The sequence below is a fragment of the Myxocyprinus asiaticus genome, chromosome 41 (assembly GCF_019703515.2).
Source record: "Myxocyprinus asiaticus isolate MX2 ecotype Aquarium Trade chromosome 41, UBuf_Myxa_2, whole genome shotgun sequence".
Lineage (NCBI taxonomy): Eukaryota > Metazoa > Chordata > Actinopteri > Cypriniformes > Catostomidae > Myxocyprinus > Myxocyprinus asiaticus.
The window spans coordinates 26236542-26250772 of NC_059384.1; the positions used below are offsets into that span (position 1 = coordinate 26236542).

At 35.7% G+C, this 14231-nt stretch overlaps 1 protein-coding gene across 1 annotated transcript in view; it reads left to right on the forward strand.

Annotated features, from left to right (window-relative positions):
• Window positions 1–1162: 1162 nt before the first annotated feature.
• LOC127431508 (piezo-type mechanosensitive ion channel component 2-like) overlaps window positions 1163–14231 on the forward strand; it is a 167758-nt gene continuing 154689 nt past the window's right edge. Inside the window, exon 1 of the mRNA XM_051681948.1 lies at window positions 1163–1740. Coding sequence (XP_051537908.1) covers window positions 1677–1740 — 64 coding nt within the window. The 5' untranslated portion in view covers window positions 1163–1676. The remainder of the gene's footprint in view (window positions 1741–14231) is intronic.

Sequence of the window (14231 nt, forward strand, 5' to 3'; positions counted from 1 at the left end):
AGTACAAACAACAGTTGTAATACAAATACACATTTGATTTTGTTTTCCTCTGGGACTTTTTATTAGTTTTTCCTGCTGTGAACTTCCCTGTGTATCAGGACAACATTCATCTGTCTGGTATGAAAAATAAAAGGCATACATTAAACTGATTGATGTCCAGTAATTATTTAGTCATTCCTAATTAACCATGTTCAGTGACCTAATGATTGTCTTTGGGGAAAATATTATTATGCATAAAATAAAAATATGCATAATTTAGTTTCTAAATTTGGGAGCAAAAAGAGGAACAGCATCTCCCAAAACAAACAATGTTATATTTTACAAACAATTCTGACTAATTAATCTGATTTCACAACTATTTATGTAATGCATATCTCAAATTAAACTTATAACTGGATACACATTTGTTCCAGCATTACCTTAAGCTTGATATTTGGCTTCCATCAAACACAACTGAATTAAGTAGGCCTATTTCTTACAAGTTTAAAACGTGTTTACCAAAAACTATTTGGTTATTTAGTAATTAACGCAATACAAAGAGGTTTTACAGTGAAGCATACTGACTGACAGGCATCAAAACTAATAGTGCAGTGCTTAAACCAATTAAAACCAACAGAGGAGTCCTTATTACTGTATATGCTGAAATGTATTCGTGCTACTGGACTGTTTGACAGGCAACAGGTGGCGCTGCAGCCACTAATTAGAAACAGAGTCCTTTGGTATACAGTAGTATACTCTAGTATAAATGATAATAGCAACTGTAAAATATTTTGTTAACATGAAAACAAATATATATATATATATATATATATATATATATATATATATATATATATAAGGAATATTATGAAACTGTAAACTAAAGTCATTCATTCTCATAGAGTTCCTCCATTAATTCCCAGACCCTGTATGTTCATATGAGAGTTATTTCATATGAGCATTATGGAGAGCATTAGTGGTCTTTGAGTTATATACCTGACCCAGTGGAGCGCACCGTATGCGGCCAGAGGAGGAGCGGCATCCGCCCCTTTCTCCGACCTGCGCTGGACCCCTGAATGGTGGAGTCATTTGTCAGTTTTGCAGGGTGGTCCTTCAGCCTGTATATTGAGGAGGAGGAAAAGTGTGTCCAGATGCGAGGACGCGCACAGCTGGCGCTGTGTAAAAGTGTGAGTAAAACTGATCCAAAACGGAGAAAAACCTCTCTGCTTTCTTCGTTTTCGCAACTGTACCTAGAGTTTACGAAAGCCAAGGATTAGGATATGTCTTTCCACACAGTTTTGAGGAATTTCGGCAAACTTGGGACGCGTGCATTTGCAACTTGTTGATGTTATGTTGGGCGTCTGAAGCTGTTTGTTTCTGCAGGTAGCAGCATGATCTCTCCTGTCAACAGGTAAGAAGAGAAACCTGGCATGCAAACTCCTATTTGGGATGAAACTTTACCAGGACATGTCAGAGAGGATCTGAGGAACCTGTGCAACAGATCATTGGGATTATCTGGACTTTAAAATTCTCCTTATCATGAGGATTCAAGACTGAACTTTCCCCCTGAAATAAAGCTGCATATGGCCGGAGAGGACCATGTCCTGTGCTCACACTCTTGGGAAAGACTGGACTTGAAGTGAACTGAAAGCAGATTTCTGAATTCACCAGTCTGATCTCAGTTCTAGTGTGATATAATGGCCTCGGAGGTGGTGTGCGGACTCATATTCAGATTGCTACTGCCAGTTTGTCTAGCTGCAGGTAAGTGCTGGTTTCATAAAGCATGAAATAAAATAAAACATAACTGTAAAATTTTAAGGTAATATATTATACAATTATTGTTATATAATATTAAATAACAACGGCAACAATATATTATTATATTTATTATTATAATTAATAATAATAATAATTATACATAGTAATAATAATTATTACTAATATTAATATGAATAGTATTAACACATTATATATATATAGATTATTTTTCTTCTTCTTCTTCTTCTTCTTCTTCTTCTTCTTCTTATTATTATTATTATTATTATTATTATTATTAATGATAATCATTTTATAATAATAAAATATTTATTTTATAAAACAATCATTATAATAATAAGCTATATTCTGCATTCTGTTCGTATCATTCTTATAACTTATCTTACTATGTATTTATTCTTTTTTTTCACCTTTTTTTATTAATTACATTTTATATTCTCCTTAATAGTGGTTCATATGTTTATTGATAAAAGAATGAGGTGAAATTATTCTAAATTGCTTGGTAACTGATTTAGTGAGTTTTGTCTTATTGGATGTGTCTTGCTTTGTTTTGGATCCTATTTAAATTTATGGTAATTGTCGATGGTATTTTTCTCTCAATAGTCATTTTTGGTCAGTAGTCTAATTTATCATTACAAAAATAACTAACCAAATGCTTTTATATAATCCATCTATTCTACAACTTTTAAAGGTTAAAAAGGCAGTTGTTTTTAGTTTTACTCAACGTAGGGGCTAGGGAAAGAATACATTTTAGTAAGAAATAACCAAAAGAAAATTGCTTTATATATATATATATATATATATATATATATATATATATATATATATATTTATTTTTTTTTTTTTTTTTTTTTTTTTTTTTTTAACTACTGGATCAACATGACTACATTAAGTTACACCGACAATACTAATTTTTTAGGACTCAGTTAAGTAGAAATAGCTCCTTAAGGTAACAATTGCAAGTCACCACTTTTTACAATGTAGCAGTCTTGCAGTTTGACTTGCAGTCTGTGGTATAATCATTAAATAAAAATGCAACACATTCAGATAAGTCATACAGAGCTTATGGTGAAGGATGATCTTTGTAAAACCTAAAAGGTTCATACAGGTTTTAATGCTGTACAAAAAGTAGTTCAATGCTCCTCTCATTCACGCTTAGAGTGATATAGTGAAATAAGCAAAGTAATCAGGTCTTGAGTTCAGTTCTTGAGGTTAAGAAGTCTGTTCGGGCCAGTTTTGTGAAAGACCTGCCACAGTGCAGGCCATAAACAGCCATTCAGTCTGTTATTGTTCTTTTAATTATGATTGATTGATCAATTAATTGGTTGATTTATGGTGAACTTTCACAAATAGTCCTCTAGCCAATGAGCCCCACATCCAAACTTCACATGTTAAAAATACAACGATGAATCTGTCAACTACATGCAAATGTAACACATTATATATATATATATATATATATACATTATTTTCATATACATGTTTTCAATATTTTGTTGTTTTTTACCCAGTATTTTTAATTCAACAGTCTTTCCATCAATAATTCAAACTATTTTGAGAGAGTTTGAATTAGTTTTGATTATCTATGTTTGTTCTCTTCCTCTGAAGATTCATTTAAGGTCAAAACAGCCATCTGGTTAACACAATCTTGAGCGATGTGTGCTATATCAGCAAGACAGACAACAGAACTTCTGTCTGTCACCACCGACCAACTTTTCCTGTTTTTTCCTCTCTCCGCTTTGGGTTTCCCCTCTGCTGTGTTGTTCTCGGTGAGATCAGATACAGAATCTTTTTATGTGCATTCCCAATAGTTTTCTCTTTTTTTTACACAAACCCCTTCTTTTGGAACCAGAATCGTCTCTGCTCCTCTGTGTCCAGATAGTGTTAATTGTCTTTCAGACATCTGTCACTATGACTCACGCACAATCTGTAAAACTTGTTTTTACAGATAGTGAGGTCTTGAACTTCTTAAACCTACTTCCACATATCTCTAGCAATTGAGATCTCTACTTTTCCACAACCCAAACCAATTGGTACACCCCATTCTCCAATAACAGTGTTTATTTGAGTCCAAAGTCCAAAGCATTGCCCCCCCAGCCCCCCCTCCCCCCCAATCTAATGTAAGGATTTTAGATGTCAGGGTCAACATATAGGCGTTATAATCCTGGCTTTAAGTGATTTCTGTAAACACTTCACCTTCAACACTTTCAAGCTCTAGGGTGGGATGGTGACTGAGGCGAGTTTTGTTTTTATTCATGCCTAAACATTTTCTTGCTCTTGTCACTTTAAGGAATATTTTGTTTGCTTGTATGTAGGAAGTAGTTTAAACGGTAGTTATTCACTTTTATAGGACTATGTCATACATAAAAGCATGCGTCTATACAGTGAGCACCAAACGGTGGCCTTTAAGTGGAATTACCAAGTTACTTCAGTTTGGGCAAATGTTTGTGTCTGTTTCCTTTTGTATGGCTCTCTTGAACATATCTAAAGCTAGAAACATACACCAAGCAAATACGCAAACACAGATGCGAAAGGTTGGTCAATGCATTGTAAGCGTGCGGTCCATTTGTGCATATTAACAAGCGTACTTGCATTTCTGTATTAGTAAGAAACCTCAGTACTCGAGGTGGCAATAGAGCTATTCAGGTTGTAGTCCAAAAACCTAGAAGAGGTTTTTATAATGGGGTTTCTCAACTTAAGTTTTGTTCTACAACATAAATTACACAGTCATACCTCAAACGTGAATTGCGACGCCATATTAAATTGCATACTTTTTCAAAAAGTATGAGTTGCAAAATTCACATTTGAGGTATGACCAAGGGCGTAGATTTGGTTTGAACATGGGGGGGGGGGGTATTGTGGGGTTGTATTGTGAAGCGGGGACTTGGGGGGGGGGGGGGGGTTGTACTTGCTAGTCTTGATTATTTGCCGGTTACCTCCCCACATCCCCTTAGAATCTACGCCCCTGGGTATGACTATTTGTAATTTATGTTGTAGAACAAAATGTCCATGTATTGTCAAGTATATTTACCACAGACCTTATTTTTATCATAAGTTGAATAACCACATTATAAAAACCCATCGGAAAATCCTGAGGGAACTCATGGAGAATTTGCCTTCCAGGTTCACCTACAAAAAATTAACGTCATGGCTGAACAGCTCTATAGAGTTACCTTCAAATGTCATGACATTCACAGACTGATTACACTGTGAATTCATGCAACAGTAGATCGAAAGTATTGCTGCTAAAATCGGTCTGTGCTTACCATTATTTATGTGAATGCGATTACTTCCTAGTTCCCACAGGACCAGAACTCGTGTCCCGAAAGTTAATCGTACAACGCAGTTTCAACAGTGCCAGAGGGAAAGGTGAACATGCATGAATTGATGCAAAAATGTCTAACGGGAAAAAGTGTGTTAGTAATTCATTCAATATGATTCAGTATGTCAATTTCCTGTTTGATCAAGCTGGCAATTTAACCAGATGTGTTATTTTTCACTTAGTGAGCTATAAACATGTCAACAATTTAACTTCAACTTAACATTCAACTTAAAATCAAAACTGACCCAATTTACGCTGACAGGGCTGCCAAGAAAAAAATAATTAGCAAAATAACTACAGTCTCGACTAACACAGAATAGGTATCTTTTTATAGCTCAGAAACTTTACGATGCGTGTCAGCATTATGACCAAAACTGAACAAGTGCTTTTGAAATTTGCAGGCAAATCAGAAGTTTTCCATTTTAATAATTTATTAATAATTTTGCACTGTACATATTATTGTAATCAGTAAAAACATCAAACTGATCAAATAGCCATGTGTCGTTGGAAAACTCTCAAAGTGTAGAATACAACCAGCCTATTTTTACTCACAGACAAAAATATAGTGAGTAATAGCTAAGTTACATATAAACAGGTGTTGCATATATGCAGCTTTTTGCTTATAACTTAACAAAAAATAAACAGAACATAAAATATCACATAACATTACTTAGAGAAGGTGATTATCTTTAAAACGAGCTCACACACAACGTAATCAGATGCATAGATTATAATCCAGACCTGCACACAGCACATAATGTGCTATCTGGCTAAAAACACATTAGCTTTACTGGATCAGATAACTTAATCAGAAATGATGTAGTAAGTTGTCCAGTGTCATGGAATGCTGAACCAATCGTATTATGATTCAGATAACTGCAACCAGAAGTAGAAGTCTTCCAAATATGGGAAGAGAAGATTGTTCACTCTAATTACACATGGCCACCAATAGATAGCACCAAGTACATGACATAAACTCGATGGCTCAAATGACACAGAATGGAACTAAATGAGATCCCGTTACTTATGCCTGCATGACTTGGAGAGAGAGAATGCCTTTAGTCATTGTTGTATTTGCATGTGTAATTAGTTCTTATGCACAATTATTATGTTTTATTTGTTTGGAGAGCTTTTGGACACTTGGATCCATTTTTGGACACTAGGATAAATTATTTTGTAATGCTTTAACTTTTGATTTCTTTGTTATATCAACAAAAATGTTTTATTCAGTTACAGGTGACATTATTGGGAACAAAACAAAAGATTTTCTGAGCTACCTTATTTACATCCTGAGATATAATGTAAAAATAATTTCAGTCTCAGAATTTATTATAATCTAGTGCCTATATTTTGGCAAAAATAATAAGGTAGCATAAGTATCGTTCCCCGGGTATCTATACAAAAATAGTTTAAAATGATAGAAAATTGACTATGTTACCCAAAATGTGTGTATTGTACATTTATGCTCATTAAAGTATTGTGTTGTTCCTCTTGCATCACCTTTATACAAATCAGTTGCTAGTCAAGTCTCCCGTGCGCTCAGTATGAGGAGTGCTATTTTAATCACAAACTGAGTTGCTGCCTATGTAGAGTGTTAAAAATCGCTCTATAAGGCTGCTTTTTTTGTTAGGATGCTGCCGTAAAAGGGTTGGATGTGGTTGAACTTCATATAGTGTTTGTTAAACAGCTGCTTCATCATGTGGCTTTGTATAGTCAAAAAGGCTTTTGATTTTGTTTGGAACATCAAGAACGTTGTTGATATATAAATTTGACATACTGTACACAGTCACGCTCTCATTGCATTACTTCCTTTTTCCTGTAAATAGCCCACTATGAAGTCTCAGACGACTTGTACTCTCACTTGACCCAGTGCCCTTTAACGTGGTTCAACTGAACTTTAGTAAATCTAAAGCATCTACTTTAGGGCGTTTTGACCCAAATGCCTGGTTTGGGTTGGTTTGAAAGCAAACCACATTTGTTCAGTAAAAAAAAGCCAACATCAAACAAAACAAAAAAAAGTAGTTAAGAGGCATACTTCGGCACACAAGAAAACACTCACTGATTCCATCTTTAACACCTCCACTACATTTTACTGCAATCTGTCAGTCACCAACTTCTAACGGGCTATAGTTGCTGATGATGGCACAGAAAGCTTTTTGAGTCATGCTCCATTTAGTCAGGGCTTATTCAGACTCTATGTCTTCACTGGTGCTTATTCTTGTGTCTCCGTGGCCCTTTGTGTCTCATTCTAGGCAGGGTGCCACTCTAAACTGCATACAAAAGCTCTCTGGATTAAAGAACTAGTGGATTAACTCAAGAAGTCAAGAAGAATTCTCAAAATGTCTTTTCTAGTGTGATTTGTGCAGCTAAAATTGGATTGATTTGTAGAACTTCCATTGAGAAGTTTTAGTTCTGCTCGAACTTGCCCAGCTAGGAATAGATCACCGAAATTAAAATTTGATCACTGTTTACTCACTCACATGTCGTTCTTTTCTACATAGTGAAAGTGAATGAGGACTGGGGCTGTCAAGCGAAAAAAAATGACCCCAAAAGCACTATAGAAGTGTCATAAAAGTGGTCCATATAACTCGAACGCTATATTCCAAGTCTTCTGAAGACAAGAAATAGTGATTTTGTGATTAACAGACCAAGACTAGTTATTCACTCATAATTCACCGAATAATTACGTACGAGCCAGGTGGTTGAAATAACATTAACTGAATCATACACAGTGAGACCAGGAACATGCATTAAGAAAGTAAAAATAGGGTTAATTTTCATGTTGACTAAAATGCTGTCTTTGAGTTCGAAGGAGACAGTGAAGATTAGGACTGACAGCTTGTAGTTAACAGATTTCCTCTGTTATCTTTTTATGTGTTTAGCGGTTCATATTCACAACGGTTCGTAATATCTGATCACATATCAAAGCAACTCAGATTTTTTTTTAAAGCTTCCCACATGACAGTCAAGACTGGATCGCTCACATGGTTGCATTTAATCAGGTTCTACATCATATATATGATGCCATATTTCATTTCCAAAGAGAGTCATCATATACAGGGTGGTTTGAAATGGTCCGAATCCAGTTTTATATTAAATAAGTTTTGATCACCCATGTGTTCCTTGTGGGAGTTGCTTTTTTTCTTCTCATGCTACATAGTACGACTATTCATACAGTTGTATCTTAACCACTTCCTGTCTGTAATCTGACAGCTCACCCTCTGAAATACATTCAGCTACCTGAAAGGACCTTTTGTGCACCATCGGCCAACCAAAAAAAAAAAATTCAGAGTTTTTCTCACTTTGGCAATTAAAGAGAGGCTGCCAGAAACAGTCTTGCAGTACATCACACCTCAAAGTGCTGCTGTTCATACAGAATAAAGAGGACACCAGTGTTGCTCAAGCCAAGGTCATGCAACCTTCCATTCTGTTCTCAGTGGGGGATCAGGCACTGCAGATCATATATTGCAAAGGTTTTGCTATACGTACAACATTTTCAAAAATAAATAAATTCTCATTTAAATTGAAGCTGGTACTTTTTTTTTTTTTTTTTTTCCTTTTTTGTTTTGATGGCTTAACTGTTCTGGACACAACATTATTTTACATATATATATATATACAGTATATTCAGCAATACTGCTGGATCTTTAAATACGACATACATCAGATGCTCATTTCACCTAGTTTACCTGAGGAGGTGGGACAGCTGACTGGGGCAGCTGCTTACCTGCTTTGTTCGTGGGTGGTGTGAAGTGACGACCGGACACTGAAGGTTAACAATTCAGCTCTGCAGCAGCCCGGCCTACACTGAATGATGTGTGAAACCTTTGCAGACTAAACAAACATCCCTTGTGGAACCTTCACTGTTCATGTGTATGCTGTTGTTTTCTGAATGGTAGAGCCTCTTGAAAAGATGGAGACAATTGTTGCTAAATTGTAGCTGTTGCAAAATCCTCCATTTACTGTAAATTCACAATTCCTTTGAAGAGTTTTGTTTTTATACATACTGTGGGGTGAATTCAATAAACAGTTGCAGCAATTTTTCGTGTGGTATTTCAACGCAAAAAACCTGCATTGTTCACAAACCACCCACAATCTAGTTTAAGCAGGCGCAGTCAGTGCTGAAAAAGCGCTACTTCTTGAGTATTTAAATGAAGTCATTGTCATTCCTTTCCATGATAACACTCCTCCTTTCATTGCTTATTAGGATTGCACCTTATTCACAAAAATTACCAGATGAAAGCAGAAGGTCAAATGAATTTTATTTAAAAGAGATATACTGTATGTGTACATTTTCTATTGACCATACCAGCAGTAATTCATTAAATAATAATCAAATGATGGAGAAGAGTGTTATAACATGGCATATATCCAGATGCACGATGTAGTCAAGTGCACTTTTAAAGAGATGACTCGGGTGTCTGCAGTAGTGAGTAATGCTGTACAGTCCCACCAAAGTGTCTCAGTTTAGTCAGGACCACTTCCAGTTACGGAATACTTGAATGAATAGCCTACTTTATTGACTTGTAGACAATTAAAGCATCTGTTGCTGTTGGCAGTATGGTTCTGTTCTGGGAAAACTCCCCGCCTATCCACCCCAGGGGTAACAACTCAGATCCAGAAGATTTGTATTACACCAATCAAGAACAAGCCGCAAATTGCATTAAAGATAGACTTTCAATTGATTGTCAGTTTGGAATTACAAAGAGCACAGAATAACAGGAAAGATGTTTAGAACACTAAATACAAAGCTTTCATACAAGATGTGGTGCTGGGGCTGGAGGAGGGTGTTAAGTGTAGCTGAGAGAATGAATGAAGACTTAAAAATGACTGCTTTGATTTGGAGACTGAATTGTATTAGTACAGTAGACATCATGATCAGCTAAGCGTCAGCAACTAACATGACCTCCCTGAACTAACGCTATGCTTGATTTCACGGTGGTCTGCTGCATCCTCTGCTAGCATTTAGAATCATCCCATAAGATCGGAATTGCACATGCAAATTGCATTTGTTCCATTGCTTGATCTGGGGTGCGTTTCCTGTACAACTATGTAACTCACTGCTTAACCACCATAGTACGATGCATCGTTGGAGAAATGAACTAGCTAGTCATGACTGTTTTCCGAAACTGTAGTAACTATGTTGCACATCCATCATTGGTTCAACAATATAGAGCTGTAATTAATGATATTATGCAGGGGGTGGAGTAATAACTTCTGCAGATATCAAAATATAATAGCTAATTTACACATACTCCAGAAAGCCGTTTAATGTGAGAAAGCTGCTGAAGACACAAAAGCTGCGTGCACTATGTAAACGTGACACATACTGTACATTGCTCTGCAATAAAGAGGTTTCGCTTTACTTCAGACTTCGGGGTTCCCCCGACGCATTTGAGCACATCAGACATGCGCACTCTTCAAAAACCTATAAGAACACCACTGATGCTTTAACATGGACACATAAAAGCTGTGTTCTCTGGCGGACAGAAGCCGTGTGTGTTAAAGCGCTTTATCTTAAAAGCCTTTAATCCCGTAAATGGCTGCATTCGCATCTACATGACTTTGAACACCGCCTTCTGCAAAATTTGGAATCAAATCAAAAGTCTTGACAAAAAACAAAACAAAAACAAAAAAACAGATATACATGGAATAAAAGATGTAGAAGCCTCAGTGAAATTATGTCCACACAGCAAACTAACAAGGAACTATGCTTCTAACCACAGGTAAAGAGCTGTAGTTCCAACCACACAACTTTGCTGTGCAGTTTGCAAATGTTCGTTGGAACTGTGTTTTCAGGAAACACCAAATTGTTGAACTATGATTGTAACGATGGAACTTGCAACCATAATTGGCTAACGATGCTTTTGGGAAACTCACCCCTGCATAATTCCTTTAGTGAATCGAGTGCTAAACCAGCGTAGACAGCGCGTGCAAATAACCAGCACTTCTACTGGGCACCGTTCATTCTTAGTAAATTCCCCTCTGTATTTTTAAAGACGCTCTGATATTTTTAGCATAAAATCCAACTGTAACTATTTAGATTTAATTATTTAAATTGCATCTGAAGACCTCATGAAATCAAAATTTGTCCATGTCTATTAGCTTTAAGGCTATTAATATGCCATTTAAATTTCACACTCAAACTTCCTGTTTCAATAGGAAATACGTCAACGCAGGAAAGAAAACTTTGCTTGTCAAAACATTTCATAGGGTCTTTAAATGCACAATTTTATTTGAAGAATTTTTATTATCTTTCTCCAAACATACAGTATCAGTATAAAAAAAAAAGTCAACTATTTAGGCAACTATTTAGAGTTTAATACCTTCAAATTGGAGGCTAATTCACTGTCAGAATTCTTATTCTATAGAGTCCCTGAATCAGTGGTTATAATCTTCTCACACTCTCATTATGGTTTCGCATAAATATGATGAGTCAGGCTATTCAATGAACCTTTTGAAATGTTCTGAGTCATACGCAGAATGATATGAAATTACAAGTGAGACCTATCCTGCTTTGCCAGTTAGTTTCAAAAGCGACTGAGCTTCCAGTGAGCGACTGGCAAAGAAAGTGACAGACATGTTATTTGTGGCAAGATAGCAAAGAGAGTTTACTTTACATTTTTAAATGCTTTCAGATCCAAGTTCTACACCGCACTATGTGCCCGACTGAATCACCTTCAATAAAAATTAAGCCACTGTTACTTGACCCAGTACTGGTTAAACATTATATCCAGATTACTCAAAAATAATGAGGATAATACAACTTTTTAATAGGCTGGAGAAGTGGTATTGGCATAAGTGTATTAGAATTATGTTGCTGTAGCATAACCTATAATGATGGACATTATTTCAAAAGTGAAATAACACAGGCCCATACAAATCTTTGCCTGCAGAACTCCTCAGAAAGTTGGCTTTTATTGATATATGTGATTAATTGTGATTAACTGTATTAATTAATCAGCATATTTCAATTGACAGCCCTAAATCCATTCTGCATAATTCCAGACTTCCTCCGAATTCAGTGCAGAATATTCTGGAAAAAGTTTACACTTTTACACTGTTTACACTGTCTCGTTCTACTCATAAATCAACTGTCTGACAGAGAAGTTTAATACATCATGAAGCAGTAGCCCTAAACTATAAAGGTCATTTTATTGAGCCCAGACTTTATTTGCTAATTGTTCTTGAAATAGAATTAGAGATTGGCTGAATAAGATACTAAAGTCTGACAAAAAAATGTAAAAACATTTTTGAGTGAAACACAAGGTTTCTTGGCCGATGAGTAAAAGGTGGAAATCTTTAACTTTTGCTGTCCAAGTGTAAACAGCTAAAAAAATAACATATCCAGTTACTGGAGTTAAAGGAATCAAGGAAGTGTGTTTATAGTGTGCGTGTGTGATAGGATGTGTGCACATGTGCGTGGTAGAGAGAATCAGCAAGGGAACATGGTTTCGATACACACGCATACACACACGCATACACACACACACACTCACACACACTACACTATGTCTGCCTGTGGTTTCTGTCAGCTCAGTCTCCCATAAATTCCCCAACATCAGTGAACTGACACATTTATGTTTGACATTAATGTTTAGTTCTTATATAAAATTTGGTATTTTGGGTATTTTTAATGTTTTTTGGGTATATTTTTGTAAACTTTGGTATTATTTCAATGTCAACATCGGTGTTATTTAGGTTGGGTGTAAAAGTCCTTGCCAGGAATGCTGGGACATTTAATTCCAACAGCTAACCAAATAAAAAACTTTTAGCAAGAACACTGTGTCTTGCTAACAAAATGCAGAGTTACACTTCACATGAAGCCGGGATATACAATGCATTTTAAACATGCACTTTATGCATAAAACATTATAAATAGTGCTGCCATTCGACAAAATTTTTTAATTTGAGCACTTTCAAAATTTGCAATTAATCATGACTGACTACGGAAAATTATGCGATTAATCGCGAATAATCACAGATTTTGAAAGTGCTGAAATTTGACTCAAAATATTCTTCTTTTCCTATCAAAATGCACTTATTCCCATTTTAGGAAAGAAAACAAAACAATATGTAACAATATAATGCTTTATAAAAAATTTTCAAACAAAACCTTCCACAGTATAAAGACATAAATGCACTCAAATAGCACCAATTCAAGTAACATTAAATGTTTCCCAAAGTCTAAGAGTGAGGTTGACTTATTGAAAGAACTAGTCTTCATATAGGTTGCATTTTCATTGCAATGGGCATTAAATCTCTTAAACTCTCATCCTCCACAACATTAATCAGCTGGCAGACTGTGGCTATCTGCTTTGTTACAGCAATTGTGAAGCTGCGTTCATGATTCGCATCAGAGCTTCAGTGCCAGTGTCAAGTGCCACTTTGAACTCCACATGAAAAATGCTTGCAGACAAAAATGTCTCATTTTGCATTTTGGTAATAGTTAAGACTTGCCATTCTTCTGTGGTAGTTAAAATGCACCTTAGGTCAAAAAATACTTGATTTCTGTCAAAAGTTCCATCTGGGCTTGTTTTGTACAACAAATTGCATTAAGAGCGCCTTTCTCCATCACTTTATCACTGACACTGAATCACTGCTGTGTGTGTTTGTGGTGTTCATCAGTATAATGACACATTACAAAGGTTCCGCCCTTCCAACCAGTGTGTATGCTGGTTTATGTTGTATTAACGGTAAATGTGTTAATCATGATTAAGAAAAATGTACGTGTTAAACTATTTTCAATGAATTGCATGTGTTAACGTGTTCATTTTGACAGCTCTAATTATAATGCTTACCTATCCATGGTTACACCTTTAAAGAGTGAGGTATAATGTACAGTCAGTTGGTCATTATCTCAAAATAAATCCCAACAAGGTGGTGATCAAGACCCAGATGTGAAACAGAGATAATGATCGACTGACTGTACATTGTCCCGCATATTACACAACTTATACTGTAACCAAACAAATAAGTTGAAATTGTTTTATAATGTGAGTGGAAAGAGAGCACGGCACAGCTAAGTAGGAAATCAGTTTCCTGGGACAGCCGTCAGTTGCACAGTTTAGCAGTCATTAAACGAAAATATGTGTTTGCTGAATAAATACCTTTACAATGCATTATACATATAGATACTTAAAGTAAAATGTTG